Source organism: Rhinoderma darwinii, chromosome 2, assembly GCF_050947455.1.
Source record: "Rhinoderma darwinii isolate aRhiDar2 chromosome 2, aRhiDar2.hap1, whole genome shotgun sequence".
Classification (NCBI taxonomy): Eukaryota; Metazoa; Chordata; class Amphibia; order Anura; family Rhinodermatidae; genus Rhinoderma; species Rhinoderma darwinii.
Genome location: NC_134688.1, coordinates 286,869,370 through 286,896,527, shown reverse-complemented (window position 1 = coordinate 286,896,527; position 27,158 = coordinate 286,869,370). Strand labels below are relative to the sequence as shown.

The following is a 27,158-nucleotide window of genomic DNA, read 5'->3' as shown; positions in this document are numbered from 1 at the left end:
TTTTCTGTTTTGTTTTTTTTTTATATAATCTATCTCTCACTGGTAAAATTAACCTAGCCTAAAAATTCTAGACTGTTCATGACTTTGACAGTGGGCAAACTTACAAAATCAGCAAGGGATCAAATACTTATTTCCTTCACTGTATATATATATATATATATATATATATATATATATTTGCCAGCACTATAGCTATCACAGGGATAGTGTATCTTGCATCAATATATTTAATAATCTAGTAGTGTATTCAAACAATAATGCATCGTATAGCAACAAATCCTAATAAATGACTATCTACTAATGCAAAGATTATCTAATGTTCACAAAAATGCATTTAAAACATATGTATAGAATATGCTATACGATGCATTATTGTTTGAATACACTACTAGATTATTAAATATATTGATTCAAGATACACTATCCCTGTGATAGCTAGAGTGCTGGCAAACATTTTTTCATCTGTATTAGTCCTTTATTGTTTCCTTGGGAAATAAGAAAGTACCAGCATACTCAGTGCCACAACCAATATCGCGAAGTGAGGTATCCTTCAATATTTTTCTATTTTCATCTTTATTCTATACTAATTAAAACAACTTTGGACACATGGGAGAAATTCACATCCAAGATAGAGGCAGTAACTACCCCCAAAACTACAATACAAAATACTGAGATCATTTTGTATGTCTAGACCAGGGGTCTCCAACTCGGCCGGGTAAATGGGCCGCACATAGAAAAAAAATTGAAAATGACGACCACATTCTTGCACATTTGATAGAATACAAAATTATTGTTAATCAATTAGTTATTTGAACTACTATAATAATACTACATTACTATAATAATACTACATTACTATAATAATACTACATTACTAGAACACTACATTACTATAACTACTACATCACTATAATAACAATACTACATTACTATAATACTACTACATTACTATAATACGACATTACTATAACAATACTACATTACTATAATACTACATTACTATAATAATACTACATTACTATAACACTACTACATTACTATAACACTACTACATTACTATAACACTGCTACATTACTATAACAATACTACATCACTATAATAATACTACATTACTGCAATACTACACTACTATAACACTACTACATTACTATAACACTACTACATTACTATAACACTGCTACATTACTATAACACTACTACATTACTATAACAATACTACATTACTATAACACTACATTACTATAACAATACTATGTTACTATAACACTACATTACTATAACAATACTATGTTACTATAACACTACATTACTATAACAATACTACATTACTATAACACTACATTACTATAACAATACTACATTACTATAATACTACATTACTATAACAATACTACAACAATACTACATTACTATAACACTACATTACTATAACAATACTACATTACTATAACACTACATTACTATAACAATACTACATTACTATAACACTACATTACTATAATAATACTACATTACTATAATACTACATTACTATAATACTACTACATTAGGCTATGTTCACACGGAGTATTTTGCCGAGTTTTTGGCAAAAACGGCCCTAAAATGACTCCCATTGATTTCAATGGGAGGCGTCGGCGTCTTTCACCCGCGAACAGTAAAACTGCCACGCGGGAAAAAGAAGCGACACGCCCGATCTTGACCGCGGGCGAAAAACGGTGCGAAAATCGGCGTGCAGGGAGAGGAAAATTTGCCTCAAACTTCCAAACGGAATTTTGAGGCAGATATTCCTTCTGCAAAATACTCCGTGTGAACATAGCCTTACATTACTATAATAACAATACTACATCACTATAAATACTACATTACTATAATAACAATACTACATTACTATAACAATAATACATTACTAGAAGGCCACGTTCAGACGTGGCAGAAGTGCTGTTTAATTCCGCTGCGGACAGTCCACAGTGGAATTCTGCAGCAGCCGTTTTCTACATTTGTTTCTATACATTTTTAGGAAACTTAGTTCAGACATTGCGGAAAATAACTGTGCGTAAATTAGGCTGCGGTGCAGAATTTCCCCTCCGCAGCATGCACATTATATTGCGGAGAAGAAGGGGAATTTCACGGTGGATTTCAGCCTTTGCAATGCAAAAACTGAAGTCTGTGGCAAGTCCACTGTTACATAGTTACATAGTTACACACTGTGATATCTGCAATGTCTGAATTACCTGTCAAATATGCAAATGTTGGTGCAGATTCGTTGCGTAATTGCCCCAAATCTGCACTAACATTTGCAGCGGAAAAATTGATGCCACGTGTGAACGTGGCCTAACAATACTACATTACTATAACAATACTACATTACAATAATACTACATTACTATAACAATACTACATTCCTATAATACTACATTACTATAACAATACTACATTACAATAATACTACATTACTATAACACTACATTACTATAATAATACTGCATTCCTATAATACTACATTACTATAACAATACTACATTACTATAACAATACTACATTACTATAATACTACATTACTATAATAATATTACATTACTATAACAATACTACATTACTATAACAATACTACACTACTATAATACTATGTAACTATAATAATACTACATTACTATAATACTACATTACTATAACAATACTACATTACAATAATACTACGTTACTATAACACTACATCACTAGAACAATACTACATTACTATAATAATACTACATTACTATAACAATACTACATTACTATAATAATATTACATTACTATAACAGTCTTACACTACTATAACAATACTACATTACTATAATAATAATACTACATAACTATAATAATAGTACATGACTATAACAATACTACATTACTATAATAATACTACATTACTATAACAATACTACATTACTATAATAATACTACATTACTATAACAATACTATATTCCTATAATACTACATTACTATAATACTACATGACTATAACAATACGACATTAATATACTACTACTACATTACTATAATAATACTACATTACTATAACAGTACTACACTACTATAACAATACTACATTACTATAACTATACTACATTACTATAACAATACTACATTACTATAATAATACATTACTATAATAATACATTACTATAATACTACATTCCTATAATATTACTACATTACTATAACAATACTACATTACTAAAATAATACTACATAACTATAATAATACTGCATTCCTATAATACTACATTACTATAACAATACTACATTACTATAATACTACATTACTATAATAATATTACTATAATAATATTACATTACTATAACAATACTACATTACTATAACAATACTACACTACTATAATACTATGTAACTATAATAATACTACATTACTATAATACTACATTACTATAACAATACTACATTACAATAATACTACGTTACTATAACACTACATTACTAGAACAATACTACATTACTATAATAATACTACATTACTATAACAATACTACATTCCTATAATACTACAAAACTATAACAATACTACATTACTATAATACTACATTACTATAATAATATTACATTACTATAACAATACTATATTAATATAATAATACTACATGACTATAACAATACGACATTACTATACTACTACTACATTACTATAATAATATTACATTACTATAACAGTACTACACTACTATAACAATACTACATTACTATAATAATATTACATTACTATAACAGTCTTACACTACTATAACAATACTACATTACTATAATAATAATACTACATGACTATAATAATAGTACATGACTATAACAATACTACATTACTATAATAATACTACATTACTATAACAATACTACATTACTATAATAATACTACATTACTATAACAATACTATATTCCTATAATACTACATTACTATAATACTACATGACTATAACAATACGACATTAATATACTACTACTACATTACTATAATAATACTACATTACTATAACAGTACTACACTACTATAACAATACTACATTACTATAACTATACTACATTACTATAACAATACTACATTACTATAATAATACATTACTATAATACTACATTCCTATAATATTACTACATTACTATAACAATACTACATTACTAAAATAATAATACTAGATTCCTATAATAATACTACATTACTATACTATAATAATAGCGCTAGGTTTAAACTTAACGGAAATTTGCGCGTTTACTCCACGTGCTTATTTTAACAATCCAGTTTAAAGGGGTTTTCCCATGAGAGACATTTATGACATATCCACAGGATATGTCATCAATGTCAGATAGATGTGGGTCCCACCTCTGGGACTCACACCTATGTCCGGAACGGGGCCCCCTAAACCCCCTTCAGCCGCTCTGTGTTGCAGCTGAATTAAGTGAATTCCGATCATGAAAAAGGTTATATGGTCAAGAGTTAGGTAAACAGCGTAGCTCGCAGAACTACGCTGTTTCCGTAACTCCCACAGTAGTGAATGGCAGTTACGGAAGAAGCATGCAAGCTATGCTGTTTTCGTAACTACCATTCAGTTCTATGGGAGTTACAGAAACCGCGAAGCTCAGCGAGCTACGCTGTTTACCTAACTCATGTTCATATATCCTTTTTCATGGTCCCGTGCAGAGCGTTACTAGTGATCTGCCTGGGACTCCAGCTCTGCTCCGGACATCACTGTCCATATATGGACAGTGATGTCAGGGGCTCCCTCAGAGCAGGAGTCCCGGAGCAGAGTGCTAGTATAAGCTCTGCTCTGGGACGTCATGAAGGAGCGCCGGTGCACTACTATTTCGGCCTGCTCTCTCCCGAGGGAGCTTCGGTGCCCGTGGGCCGCAGATGACAGCCTCAGGGGCCGCATGTTTGAGACTCCTGGTCTAGGCTAAAGAGAGAGAGAGTGTTTCCTGCTTTACAAGTATCATGTTGATGAGGGCGCCTTCTTGTGGCAGGTTGTCTTAAAAACAGTTTATGTGCCAAGAACTTTACATTTTAAGTTGTAAAATAATTTCAAAATGTAATATTTACATACAGTGAAGGAAATAAGTATTTGATCCCTTGCTGATTTTGTAAGTTTGCCCACTGTCAAAGACATGAACAGTCTAGAATTTTTAGGATAGGTTAATTTTACCAGTGAGAGATAGATTATATATATAAAAAAAAAAAAAGAAAATCACATTGTCAAAATTATATATATTTATTTGCATTGTGCACAGAGAAATAAGTATTTGATCCCCTACCAACCATTAAGAGTTCAGCCTCCTCCAGACCAGTTACACGCTCCAAATCAACTTGGTGCCTGCATTAAAGACAGCTGTCTTACATGGTCACCTGTATAAAAGACTCCTGTCCACAGACTCAGGCCTCATTCACACGGCAGGGTTTCCCGGCCGGGTGCCGGCCGTTCATAAATCGGCCGGCACCCGGCTGCATTAGGAATGATAGACCCCTAATGGGGCTATTCACACGACCGATTTTTTGACGGCCGGGAAATCCGGCCGTCAAAAAATAGGACATGCTCTATCTTTGCCCGGGCACCCGGCCACCCGGCTCCCATAGAAGTCTATGGGGCCGGGTATTACACGGCCATCACCGGAATGTGTTCCGAGTGATGGCCGGGTTTCCCGGCGCTTGCGCTCTATCTCCTCCTCCTCACAGCGCAGAGTGCATGTGAGGAGGAGGAGTTGATGCCATTCTGACGAATGGCATCGCTGTACACTGTGTTGCAGGGCCGGGGTGTACAGCAGGTGGAGGGAGCGCTGCGCTGGCTCCCTTCCCCTGCTTGTTAAAAGCACCCTGGCTCGGCGACACCTTCGATGGCACCGCTAGTAGCAGCAGCTGCTGCTGCTGCGGCTGCTACTACTGCAGCGACGCCACTATAGCAGAGCAGGGAGGTATCTCCCCGCTCTGCTATGTGCTAGCCGCACTTTAGCTCCTTGAAGGAGCGGAATCCCCGTGTTTTCGGGGATTCCGCTCCTGGACAGAGCGCTTGATGTCTCTGTCCATATCTGGGCAGTGACATCAGGGGAAACTCCTGAAGCGGAATCCCCGAATACATGGGGATTCCCCTTCAGGAGCTGCCGCTGATGTCACTGTCCGGATCTGCCCGGCCCGGCACGGATGCATAACTTTATGCAAACCGGCCGGGCAAAATGGCCGATTTTACCGGCCGACACTCGGGCTCGGGAACGACCCGGTCGTGTGAATCCCGCCTCAATGAATCAGTCTGACTCTAACCTCTACAACATGGGCAAGACCAAAGAGCTTTCTAAGGATGTCAGGGACAAGATCATAGACCTGCACAAGGCTGGAATGGGCTACAAAACCATAAGTAAGACGCTGGGTGAGAAGGAGACAACTGTTGGTGCAATAGTAAGAAAATGGAAGACATACAAAATGACTGTCAATCGACATCGATCTGGGTCTCCATGCAAAATCTCACCTCGTGGGGTATCCTTGATCCTGAGGAAGGTGAGAGCTCAGCCGAAAACTACACGGGGGGAACTTTTTAATGATCTCAAGGCAGCTGGGACCACAGTCACCAAGAAAACCATTGGTAACACATTACGCCGTAATGTATTAAAATCCTGCAGTGCCCGCAAGGTCCCCCTGCTCAAGAAGGCACATGTACGGGCCCATCTGAAGTTTGCAAGTGAACATCTGGATGATTCTGAGAGTGATTGGGAGAAGGTGCTGTGGTCAGATGAGACTAAAATTAAGCTCTTTGGCCTTAACTCAACTCGCCGTGTTTGGAGGAAGAGAAATGCTGCCTATGACCCAAAGAACACCGTCCCCACTGTCAAGCATGGAGGTGGAAACATTATCTTTTGGGGGTGTTTCTCTGCTAAGGGCACAGGACTACTTCACCGCATCAATGGGAGAATGGATGGAGCCATGTAACGTCAAATCCTGAGTGACAACCTCCTTCCCTCCACCAGGACATTAAAAATGGCTCGTGGTTGGGTCTTCCAGCACGACAATGACCCGAAACATACAGCCAAGGCAACAAAGGAGTGGCTCAAAAAGAAGCACATTAAGGTCATGGAGTGGCCTAGCCAGTCTCCAGACCTTAATCCCATCGAAAACTTATGGAGGGAGCTGAAGATCCGAGTTGCCAAGCGACAGCCTCGAAATCTTAATGATTTACAGATGGTCTGCAAAGAGGAGTGGGCCAAAATTCCATCTAACATGTGTGCAAACCTCATCATCAACTACAAAAAACGTCTGACTGCTGTGCTTGCCAACAAGGGTTTTGCCACCAAGTATTAAAGGGGTTGTCCCAAGTTTACTCAAATTTTTTTTTTTTACACATTCTAAGCAGGAAATGAATTTTAAAACATTTGCTGTTAAAAAAAAATTAAAAATTCATTTCCTAAGTGCCTTTTTTTTACACTTGATAACTCAGCAAGTGCTGGTTATCTTTTCTAAAAAGGGGCGTGAGCGGCTTGATGTCAATCAAGCCGCTCCGCTCTGCAGTGTGCGCGCTCCCGATGTTGCTAGATACTGTAGTTCTAGCAACATCGGGAAAATGTTAGTCTCAAGCGGGCATGGTAAGCCCGATTGAGACGAACTTACCGTGAATGTCATCAACCCTACATTACACTACACTACACTACATTACCTTCACCCCGTTTCGGCAAACAACTTCTCTCTCCCCCCCCCTGTCACTACATGTAATTTTTGTAGCCGCCGCATCGGTGCTGCATCAGCACCCGGCGAACAACTAAAAATATATAAAAAAAATAAACTCACCTAAGACGTTCTAACGGCGCTCTGAACGGTCCCGTCACTTGCCATCTTCCTTCTTCTTGGCGCCGCTCGCATTCATAGTAACAATGCGTTGTGGCGCAGATGACGTAATCATATCAGGCCCACGTGATTTCGTCATCTGCGCCCCCCCGCTATGTTATTGTGAATGGGAGAAGAAAAGTGACGGGACCGTTCAGCTCTTCGTGGGAACGTCTTAGGTGAGTTTATTTTTGTATGTATGTTGTCATGTATGTGTATATGTGCATGTATGTTTGCATGTATGTATGTGTTTTCTTGTATGTATGTTGTCATGTTTGTATGTGTATATGTGCATGTATGTGTATATGTGCATGTATGTTTTCATGTATGTGTTTGCATGTTTGCATGTATGTATGTTTGCATGTATGTATGTTTGCTTGTATGTATGTTTGCTTGTATGTATGTTTGCTTGTATGTATGTTATGTTTGTATGTGTATATGTGCATGTATGTTTGCATGTATGTATGTTTTCTTGTATGTATGTTGTCATGTTTGTATGTGTATATGTGCATGTATGTGTATATGTGCATGTATGTTTTCATGTATGTATGTTTGTATGTATGTTTGTTTGCATGTATGTATGTATGTATGTTTGCTTGTATGTATGTTTGCTTGTATGTATGTTTGCATGTATGTATGTATGTATGTTTGCTTGTATGTATGTTTTCATGTATGTATGTTGTCATGTTTGTATGTGTATATGTGCATGTATGTTTGCATGTATGTATGTTTTCATGTATGTATGTTTGCATGTATGTATGTTTTCTTGTATGCATGTTGTCATGTTTGTATGTGTGTATGTTTTCATGTATGTATGTTTTCATGTAGGTATGTTTGCATGTATGTATGTTTGTATGTATGGATATATGTATGTTGTCATGTTTGTATGTGTATATGTGCATGTATGTTTGCATGTATGTAAGTTTTCATGTATGTATGTTTCCATGTATGTATATATGTACATTTTTGTATGTATGGTTGAATGCATGTATGTATGTTTGCATGTATGTATGTCTGTTTGCATGTATGTCTGTTTGCATGTATGTTTGCATGTATGTCTGTTTGCTTGTATGTATGTATGTTGTCATGTTTGTATATGTATATGTGCATGTATGTGTATGTTTGCATGTATGTATGTTTGCATGTGTTTGCATGCATGTATGTTTGCATGTATGTATGTATGTATATATGTATGTATGTTTGCATGTATGTATGTATGTATGTATGTTTGCTTGTATGTATGCTGTCATGTTTGTATGTGTATATGTGCATGTATGTTTGAATGTATGTATGTATGTATGTTTGTTTGTATAAATGTCTGTATGGCCATGTATGATACAGTCTGCTGGCGCCCTGTATCTAAGCCAACTTTGCCGCAGGCTTCTATACATGGTATAACAGTCAGTATCACACATGAAAGTGAAACTAAGCCTACGACATGTTTTATTTAATTTTTGATTTTTATATTATTGATTTTTTACAGGTTTGGTGTTTGGACTACGTCGGTTTCGAGGACTACTTAGATGACGCTTTTTTTTTCATCAATAAAATGGTTAATGAGGGTTGTGTTGGGGGTGCTTTATTTCAATAAAATATTTTATCTATATCTTTGTCTTTTCTTTTCAAGTTTTATTACTATCACTTTAGTAATGGCCGCTGTCTGAGTGACAAGGTCCATTACTAAGGGGAGACTTAGTGTTAGCCGGTACAGAGGCTAACACTAAACACCATTATTACCCCGGTACCCACCACCACCAGGGGTGCCGGGAAGAGCTGGGTACGATCCAGTACCCGACCATCTGTTGTGATGGTCGGGCTTTGGGGCGGCCGCAGGCTGGTATTATGAGGCTGGGAAGGGCCAAAAACAGTGGACCTTCCCACCCTTGTAATGCTAGGCTGCTGCTGCTGTGTTGTATCTGGCTGGTTATAAAAATGGGGGGGGGGACCCCACGTAATTTTTTTAAATTATTTATTATTTTTATTAAAAAGACATGGGGTTCCACCCAATTTATCATAACCAGCCACAAACAACACAGTGTTATTAGCCTGGGAATGTACTAAACCAGTGGCCCCTCCCACCCGTGTAATGCCAGGCTGCTGCGGCCTTGTATATGGCTGCTTATTAAAAATGTGGGGCACCCAACGTCTATTGTTAAATTTTAAAAAAAAAACGACGTGGGGGTCCCCCACATTTTTATAACCAGCCCGATACAACACAGCAGCAGCCTAGCATTACAAGGGTGGGAAGGTCCACTGTTTTTGGCCCTTCCCAGCCTCATAATACCAGCCTACGGCCGCCCCAGTACCCGACCATCACAACAGATGGTCGGGTACTGGATCGTACCAAGCTCTTCCCGGCACCCCTGGTGGTGGTGGGTACCGGGGTAATAATGGGTGGTTAGTGATAGCCTCTGCACCGGCTAACACTAAGTACCGCCTTAATAATGGACGCTGTCAATTAGCCAACTGCCATTATCTAGGCACTAATAAAGTTTGAAGAAAAAACACAAAGACAATTTTTTTTTATTGAAATAAGAAATCCCCAACAAAACCCTTGTTAACCATTTTATTAAAATTTTCAAAAAACGTAGATCTACGCAGTAGTCCAACGAATCGAAGATGTAGTCCAATTGGTACATCAAAATCTGCAACAACATAAAAAAAAAGTTATCAATGTGAACAATACCGATACTTATACTCACCTACACACACAAACATATACACAAACACATATAAACACACACCCATATATTACACAAACAAACACAAACACACAAACACAAAAGATATACACAAACACACACATATACACACACAAACAAACATATATACAAACACATGTACAAACACATGTACACAAACCCCCATATATACACAAACACACAAACATATACACACAAACATATACACAAACACACCCACATATACACAAACACACACATATACACACAAACACACACACATAAACTCCAACACACATATACACACAAACCTATACACAAACACATGTACACAAACACACCCATATATACACAAACACACATATACACAAACACACAAATATACATATACAAAAATACACAAACATATACACATATGCACAAACACACCCATATATACATAAACACACACATATACACACACACACATATACACACAAACATATACACAAACACATGTACACAAACACACATACACACACACAAACATATACACAAACACACCCATATATACACAAAAACACCCATATATACACAAACACACACATATATACACAAACACACACGTATACAAAAACACACAAACATATACACACAAACCTATACACATATGCACAAACACACCCATATATACACAAACACACACATATACACACAAACATATACACATATGCACAAACACACCCATATATACACAAACACACACACACAAACATATACACAAACCCATATATACACAAACACACATACACACACCAAAAAAACACACACACACAAATACACACAAATATATACACATATACACACACACAAACATATGTACACAAACACACCCATATATACACAAACACACACATAAACACACCAAAAAAACACACACACACACACACACACACACACATATACACACAAACATATACACACAAACATATCCATATATACACAAACACATACACAAACCCACACATATACAACACAGACACACACACACACAAACATATACACAAACACACCCATATATACACATATATATGCAAACACAAAAATATACACAAACATATACACATACACACAAATACACCCATATATACACTCACACATAAACACATATACACAAACATATACACAAACACACACATATACACAAACACACATATACACAAACACATGTACACAAACAAACCCATATATACACAAACACACATACACACAAACATATACACAAACACACCCATATATACACAAACACACCCATATATACACAAACACACCCATATATACACAAACACACACACACACACACACACACACAAACACACCCATATATACACAAACACACACAAACACACCAAAAAAACACACACACACACAAATATATACACATATACACACACAAACATATGTACACAAACACACCCATATATACACAAACACACACACATAAACACACCAAAAAAACACACACACACACATATACTCACAAACATATACACATATACACACAAACATATGTACACAAACACACCCATATATACACAAACACATACACAAACCCACACATATACAACACAGACACACACACACACACACACACACACAAACATATACACAAACACACCCATATATACACACACACACACATATATATGCAAACACAAAAATATACACAAATATATACACATACACACAAATACACCCATATATACACTCACACATAAACACATATACACAAACATATACACAAACACATATACACAAACACACCCATATATACACAAACACAGACACACACACACACACACACACACACACTTACCTTTAGCGGAGCGCAGACTTCTCGCGACGGGTGCCTTCCACTGCATCTCCTGCGCATGCGCCGAGATGCGCCGATATGCGCGTTCACGAGTAAATGACATCCTCTGCTCAGGACGCAGAGGATGTCATTACGCATGCGCGGCCACCGCTAAAGGTAAATAGCGGTGGCCGGGAACCTAGGCAACGAGCAGGATACAAAGAGGGACTGACCGCAACTTCAATCAAGGATATCAAGAAAACGACATCGCTGGACGACGGACAGGTAATTAGAATTCTTCTTATTTTTACATGGGGGAGCTTTATAGCTCCATTTATCAACTTGGGAATAACCCTTTAAGTCTTGTTTGCCAAAGGGATCAAATACTTATTTCTCTGTGCACAATGCAAATAAATATATATAATTTTGACTATGTGATTTTCTGTGTTTTTTTAATATAATCTATCTCTCACTGGTAAAATTAACCTAGCCTAAAAATTCTAGACTGTTCATGTCTTTGACAGTGGGCAAACTTACAAAATCAGCAAGGGATCAAATACTTATTTCCTTCACTGTATATCTTAGCGCCAGTGTTTTTGCATTTCTTTCCCAGCAGATTGCACCTGCAATTTATGGCACTTCATTAGAAGGCGGCGAGTAACTTTTTTTTTTTGCATTAAATATACAATACGTTTAAATGTGGGTATAACCTCTGCGGTAATGTATGTGGTGAGTATTAGTAAAATTATAGCATCAAAAAGAAATCCTGAAGCACTCACCGGATATAACTTCCCCACCATGACCCTGCTTTAGGAAACCAAACACTGTTCTCTGATGGTAAGCACAGTCTATGCAGGCTTGAACTGCTTGCTGAAGGACAACAGATGCCCGTGCGGGTCCAAAATGATCTGGAAGGTGCTGAACTTTCTTTCTGTCAAGATGAGGGCCAGAATCTCCATTCTTGTTCAGATAAATGCAAACTAAAAACAGAATGGACACATTTTTAACTCACTATGAAGGACAAGGCAAGAGTACTGCAAATCTTTCACTATAGATACATAGATTCATGATTTATGATGATATATATATATATACACACACACACACACACACACACACACACTTAACATCGTTGGGGCAGATTTATCAATGTATTAACGGTAGAAAACGCTGTTCGGGTAGATTGCCATTTTTATAAAGTGCTTGCGCCACTTTTTTACACACATATGGTCTGGCCTGTTTTTAGCCTATAGGGTGTGTGTCTGTTGATGAATCTGGTGCATGCTGCACTGGGGGGGGGGGGGGGGGGGTGAGTATTATAAAGGGTTACAAAATAAACATGTGGCAGTTTTAGCAGGTGTGTAATAACACCAAGAAATTTGGGAACAAGAAAATCTTGATAAATCCAAATAATGAAGTACAAATGTAGGGAACCAGAGATCAAGCGGTTTGAGACCAGATGCATTTTCAGAGGGCTTTTAATACTTAGTTATCTCACAGTTGTCCAGTCGAATGAGAACATACTAAATTTATTAACTGTGACTGATGACTGTGCCTGATATAAAAAAAGCTTGGTTTATTTTTTGAACTATTAGGGCTTGTCCACACATAACTATTAGGGTTTGTCTAAACAATGGAATTGCTGCAAAAATGTATGCAGCAATTCCACAAGAAACTAGCAGGCATTCCGCTGCAGCAAAAACGCACCATTTCCTGCGTTTTTGATTGCAGAAAATGGTGCGGAATTTGCTGCATTTTTCTTAATGCAAGGAAATGGTGACATCTCCTGAAAACCGCCGCAATCAGTCCACTTTCCGCAGCAGGAATTGACATGCTGCGGTCTGAAAAATACGCGCCGCAGGTCAATTTCTGCTTGGAATATTTATGCAGCGCGTGGATGGGATTTGTTAAATCTCACCCACTTTTCTGCTACTGTATTCTGCTGTGTTTTTTCCATCCGCAATTCCGGGCGTAAAATACGCAGCAATTCCGCTACGTGTGGATAAGCCCTTACAGCTATAAAGGTGGTAATAAGATAAGACAGTTGATATGTATTTATTATATTGGAGTTCCAAAGTACATTCTGCATTAGGCACATCGGCGGTCACTGCTCAGACTTAGGCTTCATTCACACGGGCGTATCCGATTTGCGTGCGCAAGAAACGGACCATATTTCATGTCCGTGTGCCATCAGTGTGCTTTCCATTCCGCATCAGTGTGCCTTGGGTGTGGCATCCGTTTTTCACGTATGTGATTCTGCTCTGCAAGCACTTCCTTCCTTTTTTTTTTTTTACATTTCTCTGCATTTCTTTAGCAACTGATGCGTGAAACATGGACAGCACACGGAAGTGATCCGTGTGCTATCCGCATTTTTCACGCACCCATAGACTTGAATGGGCGACAAGGTCCGCAAAAACTGAACAATATAGGACATGCAGTGAGTTTCACGCAACGGACACTCGCTGCATGAAAAATCACACATGTCTGAATAGCCCTATTAGCCCGATTGACTTGCATGGGTCCGTGTGCTGTCAGTTATTGCAACGGCAGCACACGGACGTGGAACACGCTAGTCTGAATGAGCCCAGTTTATTAAAACTGTTGGTGACAAAGTGTCCTTGTTGTCAATGGTAAACACGGCCCATTTTTCCAGTGCAGCTTCGAGAATGATAGCCAAGCTCTGGTAACTATCAGCAGAATTGCCATTTTCTGTCATGCATGAAGCCTACTATCCTTACTGATTCCACATTACAGCCCCCTCGCCTGTTTAGCAAGAGTAGAAAGTAGTCAACATAGTTAAGATGACGGCTGCTGTGCGGATTACCACGCATCGCTTTATTATATAGAAAGGGCCCCCAACCGTTTCTTGCTTACGAGACACTTTCAAATATGACCGGTTGTGTTGAGCCAAAAGGAAAAAAGTCTATCAAATACATGACTAATGATCATATGACAGAGTTATGTGGCATTTATCCTAGTATTAACTGCCAGTAAAACGCTGATCTAGAGGGCGTTCTGCCAGCAACCGCAGAATGAACTGTTCTTCACACTATTCAGTGAGGTACCCAAATCAGTGGATGCGTATAAATCCTCAACATATAAATCACATAAAGTTCAGTGATTACAGTGAAAAACTGTTCAGGTCTAGTATGGTTACCTGTGGGTGCCTGCATGGCAGCACAAGGAATGGTGGCAGCATCTTGTGGGACAGTGCTTGTATCTGGTTCTGGGGTACTGTTTGTGGGGGAAGTAGGGATCTGGTTCAGCAAAAGGCGTGGTTTTCGCTGTTAAAAAATATGGTTATGTGAATAAATCTGCTGTAAAAAAGGACTATTAAAAAAACATGAAAGATTGAACTTACTATTGATAAAATAATGTCTCTTTACATACTAAACTATTTAAGTAATTTACACACAAGAAGATAATTAATTACAGAAGAATTTAGAGGGCGGAAAACAACTCATGAATACATTGGACACATGACAGGTTCTCTTTAACAAGGATTTGGCTGTCGTTCTGGAAACAAAAAAATATTATACTAAAAATGATCTGTATTATATTACTTTGATACACTTTGAAGGTGTTTGATATAAACTTGTTTTGCGAGTACCTTGCTTCCAGGCTTAGGACCTCTTTTCTTGGGAAAGCGGAAAGGCTCACAAAGTTTGGGTGGTTGACTGGTCAACTGATGTGCAAGAGCTTTAGGCAGCTGTCCCTTCTTCCTTCCTTGCCTTCGACGTTTACCACCTGGCACAACAGGTAGCAAGGTATTAGGGCCTCGCATGATACCAGAAGCAATACCTGCCGCTGGAGATGGACTTTTTGGAATGGCCACTGCATGAAAAATGTGAGAGTTTTGGAATACACTGATATATAAACATTATGCGGAATGAGAAGAAAGAAGAGTAGTAAATACAGTAAAGTAAATTATAAATCTTAACCCCTTCCCGCCGCAGCCCTTTTTCAGATTTTCATTTTAGTTTTTTTCCTCCCCACCTTCCAAAAGCCACAACGTCTTTATTTTTCCGTCTATATAGTCCTATGAGGGCTTGATTTTTGCGGGACGAGTTGTAGTTTTTCGTAGCACCATTTATTTTGCCATATAATGTACTAGGAAACAGGAAAAAATGTATATGTGGGGTAGAAAATGAAAAAAAACTGCGATTCCTCCATGGATTTTTGCGCGATGTTTTTACTGAATTCACTGTGCAATTAAAACAACTTGTTAACTTTATTCTGCGGGTCAATACGATTACGGCGATACCAAATATATTTTTCTATATTTTACTAAGTGTAAAAAAGAAAATGTATTTTGTGGCGCCAAATTCCGAGAGCCATAACTTTTTTATTTTTCCGTCGATTAAGTGGTAAGAGGGCTTATTTTTTGCGGGATAAGCTTTAGTTTTTAATAATATCATTTTGGTGTACATGCGACGGTTTGATCACTTTTTATTTCATTTTTTTGTGGGAGATTAGGTGACCAAAAAATAGAGATTCTGGCGTTCACAAATTTATTTATTTTTATTGCATTCACCGTGCGGGTTGAATAATGATATATTGTAATAGTTCAGACTTTTACGACCGCGGCGATACCAATTATGTTTATTTATTTTTTTAGTATGCTCTAGGGGGAAAATGGGAAAAGGGTTTTTTTTTGAATTTTTTATATTTACATTTTTTTGTTTACACAAAAAAAAACTTTATTTAACTCATTTTTACTTTTTTTTTATTAGTCCCCCTAGGGGACTTCAACCAGCGATCGTTAGATCACTTGCACGATATACTGCAAAACTAATGTATTGTAGTATATCGTGATTCTGACAGGCATCTATTAAGCCCTTTTTATTAATAAATATTCCTAAATAAGCATCAGCAAGCAATACCTTCTTAGTGATTTGCCATCTTTGGATTAATGCAGAGGTATCAAATTTGGGAAAATCTTAAGATTATTACGCCTTTAAAACTATTTAACATCTTATTTCATTATGTCCAGTGGCACTACTAAATTACTTGATAATATGTGTAACACAGTAATTTTTCTGTAATAAAAAAATTCTAAATGACTGACCTACAACCTTGTAAATAACATGTTCTTTTTATAGTGAGGAAGATGGCCATTTCTGGAAAAGGGTAGGCTTGATGACAAAAAAAACAACATCTATCTTTGTCCCCTTTCTTGCAGTGTAGTAGATACCTTTAGTGCCTGGAGGCTGAAGGTTGTCACCAGTCAGAGAGCACCAGCCCACTGGAAAGATATCCCTGGAATCATACCGGCACCAATAATCAAAAGCTCCTCGCCATCCGTCAAAAGTCACAAGGATTTCGCTGCCCCTCACCTCCCCAATGGTCGCTGGGCAGATAAAATGGGGATTTTTCCGGTCTACTGCCTCCAGTTTCATGCCTATCTCAAAATTGTTCTGCGTTGGAGAAGGAGGTTCCTGTAAAGACAGTTAAATACTTGCTTTGAGAAAAAGACCCAATTCCTGTAAAGAGCAAACAAAATGAGAACATATATTTCTTCTAGAGTGATTTCAAGGTTTTTTTTTTTTTAGGGGGAAGGGGGACAAACGTTTTAAAAAAACCAAAAAAACTATCTAGAGGACAGAAGGTTTCACCATCATCATAGGCAGGGTTTCTTTGCTGTAAGAGCAGTGAGACTATGGAACTCTCTATGCCAACTCGCTATGCCGCAGTATGTTGTGATGATTGATTTGTTGAATCAAGAGGGTCCTGGATGCCTTTCTTGAAGGATATAATATCACCAGTTATATGTAGATTGCTGGGTCATTGATCCAGGTATTTATTCTAATTGCTATATTTGTAATCGGAATGTTTTCCCTCTAATATAAGGCCAATAATGGTCTTATAAGGGCTGTTTTGCCTTCTTCGGGATCAACACTGTGGAATAACAGGTTGAACTTCATAGACTTGTGTCTAATTTCAACTGCACTATTTTATGTAACTTACCTATGCTATACCTTACCGCTGTTGTCCAGGTCCCTCGTCAGTACGTGCTTACACAGGAGAGTGGTGCCGTGTCATGATGTGGCATCCATAGTGACATTACTGCTGCAGGTGGCAAATGACTGGTACAGTCAGGTGACTTGTCGTCATTGTGTAAACAAAAGAACGGTGAGGGACCCGGACAGTGGCAGAAGGGATCAATGGGAAAATGCAAGCGTTACAATTTTTTTTGAAGCAAACCTGTCACCTACTTTAGGGCATGCCCACACGTGGCGGATTTCCTCCGCAACTGTCCGCATCAATGCCGCACAGAATCTGCGTTGCAGATTCTGCGGCGGATCTGGCCAAAATGTGCAGTAAATTGATGCGGACTAGCTGCTGCGGACTGCGGTAAAAGTGCTTCCCTTCTCTCTATCAGTGCAGGATAGAGAGAAGGGCCAGCACTTTTCCTAGTGAAAGTAAACAAATTTCATACTTACCGGCCGTTGTCTTGGTGACGCGTCCCTCTTTCGGCATCCAGCCCGACCTCCCTGGATGATGCGGCAGTCCATGTGACCGCTGCAGCCTGTGATTGGCTGCAGCCGTCACTTAGACTGAAACGTCATCCCGGGAAGCCGGACTGGAGACAGAAGCAGGGAGTTCTTGGTAAGTATGAACTTCTATTTTTTTACAGGTTGCTGTATATTGTGATCGGTAGTCACTGTCCAGGGTGCAGAAACAGTTACTGCCGATCGCTTAACTCTTTCAGCACCCTGGACAGTGACTATTTACTGACGTCTCCTAGCAACGCTCCCGTAATTACGGGAGCCCCATTGACTTCCTCAGTCTGGCTGTAGACCTAGAAATACATAGGTCCAGCCAGAATGAAGAAATGTCATGTCAAAAAAGCAAGACGCATCCGCAGCACACATAACATGTGCATGACAGCTGCGGACTTCATTGCGGAAATTAGAATCTCCATTGAAGTCAATGGAGAAATTCCGCCATGAGTCCGCAACCAGTCCGCCACAACTCCGCAACATCCAGTGCATGCTGCGGACACCAAATTCCGCACCGCAGCCTATGCTCCGCAGCGGAATTTTCCGCTTCGTCTAAACGAACCCTACTAAATAGAAGTGGAAGTCAATGGAGAAACGGCTCCGCTGCGGATTAACGCTGCGGAGTGTCCGCAGCGGAATTCAAGAGCAATTCCGCCACGTGTGGCTTTGCCCTTATAGTGACAGACACGCTGTTTTCAGCCTTGAAAACTCGCTGTATTTTGGCCAAATATTCAGTTTATTAGTTATTCACTGTAATAGGGAGAAAGATGTCAATCAGTGTCGGGTGGCCGGGCCAGTTGGTGAATACGATGGATTCCATGTTCATAGGGCTCGCAGTGCGCTGCAACTGATAAACTTAAAGCTTAGCCATAATACAGCCTTTCCACATAAGTGACACAATGCGGAAATCTGCCTGTCTCTCACTTTGAAGTAGGTGACAGATTCACTTTAGGACTATTGATGCATATTTTTACCCTTGAAAAAATCCATTACGTCCGTAATTAGTGTGTGTGAACATACCCTAAAACATAAAATAATCTGAAACTCAACAAAGTGAACACAGATCTAGAATAGACAACATTCTTGTAGTATTTTTTCCTCTAAAGAAACAAAGAAAAAAAAATACCTTGCTATGGGTATGCTCACACGGGTCAGGTTTTCTGTGGAAAACGCTACAGATTCTGCAGGGAATTCTGCCTGAAACTTTCTCAGATTCGGCAGGGAATCCTGGCTGAAAGTCTGCACAAAATCGGGTTTATTTGTTGCAGAAATTCGGCCGGATTTGCTGCTGTGGAGAAGAAAAGGAGAGCAGAGGAGATAACATAAAACTATGCTCGTTTTCCCTGGCCCTTCCATAGCAAAGAGTCCCTGTTCCCCAGGCTGGTCTGTATTAAGCCAGCCTTTTGGAATGACGTCTCATCCTATTTTGATGGTGCAGTCTGTGATTGGCCGCAGCGGTCACATAAAACAAAGCATCATTCCAGTGTGCCGGCTCAATAAAGACGAGCCCGGGGAGCTTGGAGGCATGCTATGGGAGCGCCAAAGGAGGAGATCATTGTCTTTTTTTATTTTAAAGTTGAAAATGTTTGTTTTTTCTTCCGGTTGAGATTTTTGCTGCGGAAATGCAGCCATTCTGCAGCAAAAAATGCAACATTTGCCATTTGTTGTGAATTTTCCCTTCCCAATTTAACTCAATAAAGAAAATCTGCAACCAGTCTGCAGCATAAATTGACATTACAGTTAAAAAAAAATCTTTCTACACTGACATTTTTCGCAGCATGTGGATTAGGCGTGTTAAATCTTATCCACTTTGCTGCTATCATTATACGCTGCAGATTTTCTACCTGCAACTCCAGACGGCAAAATCCCCAGCAATTATACTTCGTGTGAACATAGCCTAAAGGTTGATATTTAAACAATGTAAAAGTATTTGTCGAAAAAGGACACATGATCGATGCCAATTCAGTTCAGTTTTACTTGACAAAAGATCTACAAAAAAATGTTGTGTGGAGACTAGGGTTGCACGATGCATCGAAACTGCTTCGCTACCGTGCACACCCAAACGGTTCGATACCGTTATTTCATGTATTTCGATACTAAGCTGTGCTGCCGCACAGCTCAGCATTGTAACACATGAATGTATGAGAGCGGGGCTGCGGCTGTGTGATACAGTCATTGTCCCGCTCCTGATTCCTGACAAGTGCGCGTGTGGTCATCTTTATGTGATGCGACCGGCGCTGCACTAATGATTGCCGGCACTGACAGAATGAGGCGGGTGCACTGCAAAACACCTCCATGTTCTGTCTTCCGTGCCTGCGCCGCCGCTCATTAGTGCAGCGCCGGGCGCATCACCTCATGCTGACCGCGCGCGCACTTATTGTCAGGAGCGGGGCAATGGCTGCATTGCACAGCCGCAGCCCTGCGGCGGAGATCAGAGAAATCTCTCATGGCCATCGTTATTACACTGAATGCTGCGATGAAGGGTAAAATGAGAAGGGGGATGCCCTTTGGATTGCGTCACAGGTAATCCCTGAGACGCGATCGAGGGACATACCATATATGGGCAGACTTGAAGGACCCCAGGGCTGTATTACCATATTTCCTGTTAGGGCATACTTAAGTATGTTGTAACAACTGCCTGTGTACTATCCGTACACAGGCTAATGTACTGGCATATAGATATATGCCAGTACATTAAAGTTTAAAAATAAATAAATGAAGTAATGTTAAATAAAAAAAATAAAAAAACATTTTTTTTACAATAAACATTAAAATAAGTCTCAATACATAAGATATACACATAATCGTCGCGACCGTAATAAATTTATCACCTCATTTATGATGTTTACGCTGTTATAAAATAAAATAAAAACTGCTTTATTTCACTTATTAATGTGAGGCACGAGGTGTTATGAATTTTGAACCTCCATGTGCCTCACATTCATAGTAATTAACCCCATCATGTACCTCACACATTAACCCAATGTTGTCCATTATGACTGTGAGGATCATTATGGGGTTAATTACTATTAATGTGAGGCACATGGAGATACAAAATTCATAATACCACGTGCTTCACATCAGAAAATGGAAGAACTTTATTTTAGCATTGTTTTGGTATCGAGTATCGCAATACTACACGAAGTATCGGTATCGAAGTCCAAATTCTGGTATCGTGACAACCCTAGTGGAGACATAATTTCAAATGACACAATCCAACTATACCTTGTGGAATACTTTAGCTGGTGCCATCTCAGCTCCGTTTAGTGTCTTCAAAAGGAACATGGGCCAAGAAGAGGCATTAAGTCTAAAACCTAAAAACAGTTTCTGTTATAGTCATACATTCCATAGATTCACTATAAATAAGAACATGCAGCAGATTGTGAACACTACATTTTCTACTGCTACAAGGGCTTGGCAAGAACTTTGGTCATTAGAGAATGATGATGTCTCGGGGGAGCAGCTTATAAAGTATTTCCTCCTGAAACTATAAAATGTTGTCTCCAGCTGTTTCAGTTTTAAACTGGCGATAAACCAGAAATTTTTGTTGGCAGATCCTGCTGATAATCTATCTATATGCCCATTCTGTGACCCAATTATGGTGGCATTAGGGGGAAATAACCATGTCACGTCTATGGTCAACTTTACCTTGATCTAACAGATTCTGAATTACCAAAAGCAGCAGCCACTAATATCAGCTGTTACAATACCAACGGCTTTCCACAGAGACCTTATGATTTATAAGTGGCAAAATTAGACCCATTCCCCTCCACCTCAATGACTTCTGCTAGTCATAGAAGAGATATTTATGCCAACCTGACCATAAACATGCACGCACATTTCAGCAGAGCATGCATGTTTATTTTTAATAGGGAGAGGGTATTAAGCCGCTACAAGATACCGCCGTCCGGGGGAGATGGGACGGCCCATACACATAAGGTCGTGACACGTTTCTAGCCAGCTTTAGTGTTAGTAGTACATAGTTCTGGCAGATAAACTTTTGCTATTGTAGTCATGAACCATGAATGCCAGGATATGCAGTGTCAGAACCTCTTTTGCCTCTGTGCTACAAGAGAAGAATTGTATCATTGTAGCACTGAACATGTACGCTATGTTTATGTGAGATGGCCTGAAACTAAATGCCTCATCCCTTCACTAGTCCACCGACATGTAGCTGCACAGAGAGAAAGTACATAAATAAGACACACCTAGGGGTGGCTGCAGCATGCCCCCACTCTTTTCACATGTGCCAATGGGTTGGATCTCTGACGAATCCACCAGTCTCCAGAAATCATTTTTATTGTCACTTCCATCAAGCCGCAGTCTAAGTCTTGCTCCTGTGAGGCCTACAACAGAGGCAATGCAAGTGGAAGTGGTATTCCTCGGGTCCTGGGCTTCAAGCTTCATTCCAATCTTGTGATCATTGGATGGGGGAGAACAAGACTGAGAATAGAAAGCAAAAATAATAATAAAAAAAAATTATATATATATATTTGAACATAAGTGGACCAAGAAAGTATTTGATGACTTGCATTTACTTGACAGGAAAGTAGTCTGTGATATATTACCAAATTCCAATGATCTGAGGCCACTTATTTCATATTTCTCCTTGACAGGAGTCTACTAGGACTAAACAATGCAAAACAAGTAACTTTGCAATATACTTACGTTGGATCTGATGAATGTAGCGTCGTATCCCATCTTCAGTCACGTGACCACTTGCTAATCCAAAATTGGCACTTCCTCTGCAGACCCGTCCATTAGCTCCGATAGCGAAGTTCCTGTTTCCGGTTAGCAGAGTGTACGGTTACGTCACAAATGACGTAACTGTACCACGTGTTTCCTCATCTGTTTAGCCACGTCCAGGCGGTCCGCAATTAACTCTGCAGGGCCGTTCCAGAACGTCCTGCAGAGTTTAGCAGGTTTGCCGCTCCACAGCGGCATTTAGCTCCATGATACAGCTGTATCATGGAACTTTAACCGGAGACCACTCAGCATGGTCTCCGGTCATGTGATCGTTGTGACAACCTGTCACAACGATCACATTGCTCCTAACAGCAGCGCTTATGTGCCGACTGTGAGGAGCTCTGTGATACAGCTATCTAGAGACAGCCGATATCACGGAGCTTTCAACCGGAGACCACTCAGTGTGGTCTCCGGTCATGTGATCGTTGTGACAGCATGTCACATTGCTCCTCCCAGCAGCGCTTATGTGCTGACTGTGAGGAGCCCTGTGATACAGCTGTCTAGAGACAGCTGATATCACAGAGTTTTCACCTGGAGACCACTCAGTGTGGTCTCCGGTCATGTGATCGCTGTGACAGCGCTTGCGCGCCGACGGTAAGAAGCTCAGCTATGTGAACGCTGTGACAGCCTTTCACAACGATTACATGCGTGCCAACGGTAAGGAGCTCACTGATATAGCTGTCTAGAGCTGTATCACCGGGCTTCAGAAGGGTCTCTAGTAAGGTGATCGCTGTCACAGCGATCACCAGTTGCATCTTCTCCCTCTCTGGCAGACTGCCGGAGAGGGAGAAGAGTAATGTAATGTAAAAAAAAAAACACACTTTATTTTTTCAATAAAATTTTTCTCTATAAATAAATTTGTCTATCTGCTACATGGCGACTTTGGCCACGTACGACACAAAGATTTCTATGTCCCGTAGCCTACATTGCATGTAATAAAAGTCAATGTGGTTGTGTCGCAACGCGAAAGTTGCCACAACATGACAGTTGCAAGAAATCTAAACCGTCGTGTCGCAGTTACTTGCAGGTCGCAACGCGACCACATTGACTTTAATTACGTGCGGTGTAGACTATGGGACATAGCGATCTTTGGTCGGACAACCTGTGTCGCGGCCAAAGTCACCATGTAACACACGGAGTACAAGGCAAGTAGATGAGATTTTACAAAACTCATCTACATGCTGCAGACATTTTACACGGAAGATTTTCAAATCTTTGATATGTCGTTAAATTAATACCTTGGGGTCTACTTTCCATAAAGTTATCATTTTTGGGGTGTCAAAGGGGTTTTTCTAGTCCACAAAAATTGATGGCCTATCCTCAGGATAAGCCATCAATATCTGATCGGTTGTTGCCCGTCTCCCCACAGCCCCGTCGATTAGCTGTTTTGAAGGGGCCGCGATGTTCGTACGATCGTCGCTTCCCCTCAATTTCCTTTACTGCTCACACTGTGACTCGTGGACACTCTTGAATGGTAGAAGGCTGTAAGGGTATGTTCACACGGCAGCGTCCGTTACGGCTGAAATTACGGGGCTGTTTTCAGGAGAAAACAGCTCCGTAATTTCAGGCGTAATGGCATGTTGAGGCGCTTTTTCGCTGCATCAATTACGGACGTAAATGGAGCTGTTTTTCCATGGAGTCAATGGAAAACGGCTCCATTTACGTCTGAAGAAGTGAGAGGCACTTCTTTGACGCGGGCGTCTATTTACGCGCCGTCTTTTGACAGCGACGCGTAAATTTACGCCTCGTGGGAACAGACCAACGTAAAACCCATTGCTTTCAATGGGCAGATGTTTGCCGACGCTATCGAGCCGCATTTTCGGAACATACCGTAATACTGTGAACCGCCGCTACAAGTGTATCCGCGATTCACAGTGTGAGCAGTAAAGGAAATGGAGGGGAAGCAGCGCTCGTACAAGCACTGTGGCCCCTTCAAAACAGCCGATCGACGGGGGTGCCGGGCCCTGACAGATCAGATATCGCCAAAAACGGCCGAAAATGCCTCCTATTGATTTCAATGGGAGGTGGAGGCGTTTTTACCGGTTTTACCGCTCATGGGAAAAAGAAGCGGCATGCCCTATCTTCGGGCATTTACATCTCTGAACCCCCATTGACATCAATGGGAGGAAGTGAAAGCGTTTTTTGCTGCGTTTTTGCCAGCGGCGCTCAATGGCTGCGGGCAAAAACTCTGCGAAAAATGCGACAAATGGCATGCAGGCACATCAAAATCTGCCTCGGAATTCCAGACAGAATTTTGAGGCAGAATTTTCTGCCTGCAAATAACTCAGTGTGAACAGGGCCTAATACTGGATCTCTTGGAACAGATCCAGCAGCAGGTGAGGAAAATGTGCTGACTGGATTGTGTGTACCAAGATGTCTGACATAGGTGGAGTGGGAAGATTTGCATTTATTAGGCTGTGAAAGCGGCGGGGGAGGGAGATGGGTGCCTGTACTTAGATCAGGGATAGATGGAGGCATAAAGGATAATGATGATTATTAGTGTGTAAGACAGTGTGCAGGGAGGGAGCTGCCTGGAATTAGATCAGGGAAGGACCTGCGAACATAGAGGGGCGTGGCAGTATGCAAATAGCTGAGATGCTTTGTAGGAAGCGGGGGATGCAAGCTGTCGCCTCAGATGCAGCAGGGGATCATGGGTATGGTGGGTTACAAGACAGGAAACAGCCAGGACCAGAAGCAAGGAATGTAAACAAACAGAAATAGCAGCCGTGACAATGGAGATCAAACAGAAACTGGTTAGAAGTTTAATAGGGGGTATTAGGGAAGGCAAACCACGGCTGGGGGACACTTTTTAGATATTTTTTTTCCTGGACAACCCCTTTAAGGAATTGCTCTATAAACGTTACTAAGTAGTATGGTTTGGTCTATAGTGGCCATAGTTTCCATGTTATACATTTTGCTGTGATGTCACTCCTGTCACAATTGCATTTTGATGGTCTGTACCATTTGAACCATGTGATACTATGCACTGGCATTCTTTTAAAAATACTTATGGAGCAATAACAAGAACTAAGCATGGAATGATGACAATAAATAGGCCATGATTTAGAGCTCCTTTAAAGACTGAAGAATTTCCAAACTTGCTTATTCCAGATTCTTTTCCAAACTAGACTGTTCTGGTTTACATATATCTGAGGTTTGTCAGCAGGTATAACAGGTCAACACTAACAAGCCTGACAGTATTTGGATACTGGTTGTAGGTAGAATTTTATCAGGTATGTGCCTGCCAATCGTATGAAAGTAGCCAACCCCACATAGCAAATTACACGTTCAGCCGGTAAAGTGCCATGGATCTTGGATTTGCCTCTAGTCCACAGTCATAGCACCTTCAACCGAATACTGGCGAGCACTGCTGAAATGGTGAGAAGATTCTAGCAGCGTCTACAAATCACCAAAACCAGAGAACAGGCTGTGGATGTTACATAAACTAGGATGTCTGGAATCGCTACCTTATACCGCTTAGGCCAAATTCGGACAACCATAGTAGACGTCCATGTGATGGCCGTTAAAACAACAACCCACACACAGACGCAT

At 40.0% G+C, this 27,158-nt stretch overlaps 1 protein-coding gene across 7 annotated transcripts in view; it reads right to left on the bottom strand.

Annotated features, from left to right (window-relative positions):
* Positions 1-27,158, bottom strand: part of SCMH1 (Scm polycomb group protein homolog 1) — a 251,226-nt gene that overhangs the window by 56,119 nt on the left and 167,949 nt on the right. For 6 of the 7 annotated variants that reach the window (XM_075853392.1, XM_075853394.1, XM_075853393.1 and 3 more), the window contains 6 exons: positions 23,069-23,303; positions 22,086-22,174; positions 17,552-17,795; positions 15,968-16,191; positions 15,515-15,641; positions 13,137-13,337 (listed from right to left, as the gene is read on the bottom strand). In XM_075853392.1, coding sequence (XP_075709507.1) covers positions 13,137-13,337; positions 15,515-15,641; positions 15,968-16,191; positions 17,552-17,795; positions 22,086-22,174; positions 23,069-23,303 — 1,120 coding nt within the window. The remainder of the gene's footprint in view (positions 1-13,136; positions 13,338-15,514; positions 15,642-15,967; positions 16,192-17,551; positions 17,796-22,085; positions 22,175-23,068; positions 23,304-27,158) is intronic. The other variant, XM_075853397.1, reaches the window with a different exon arrangement.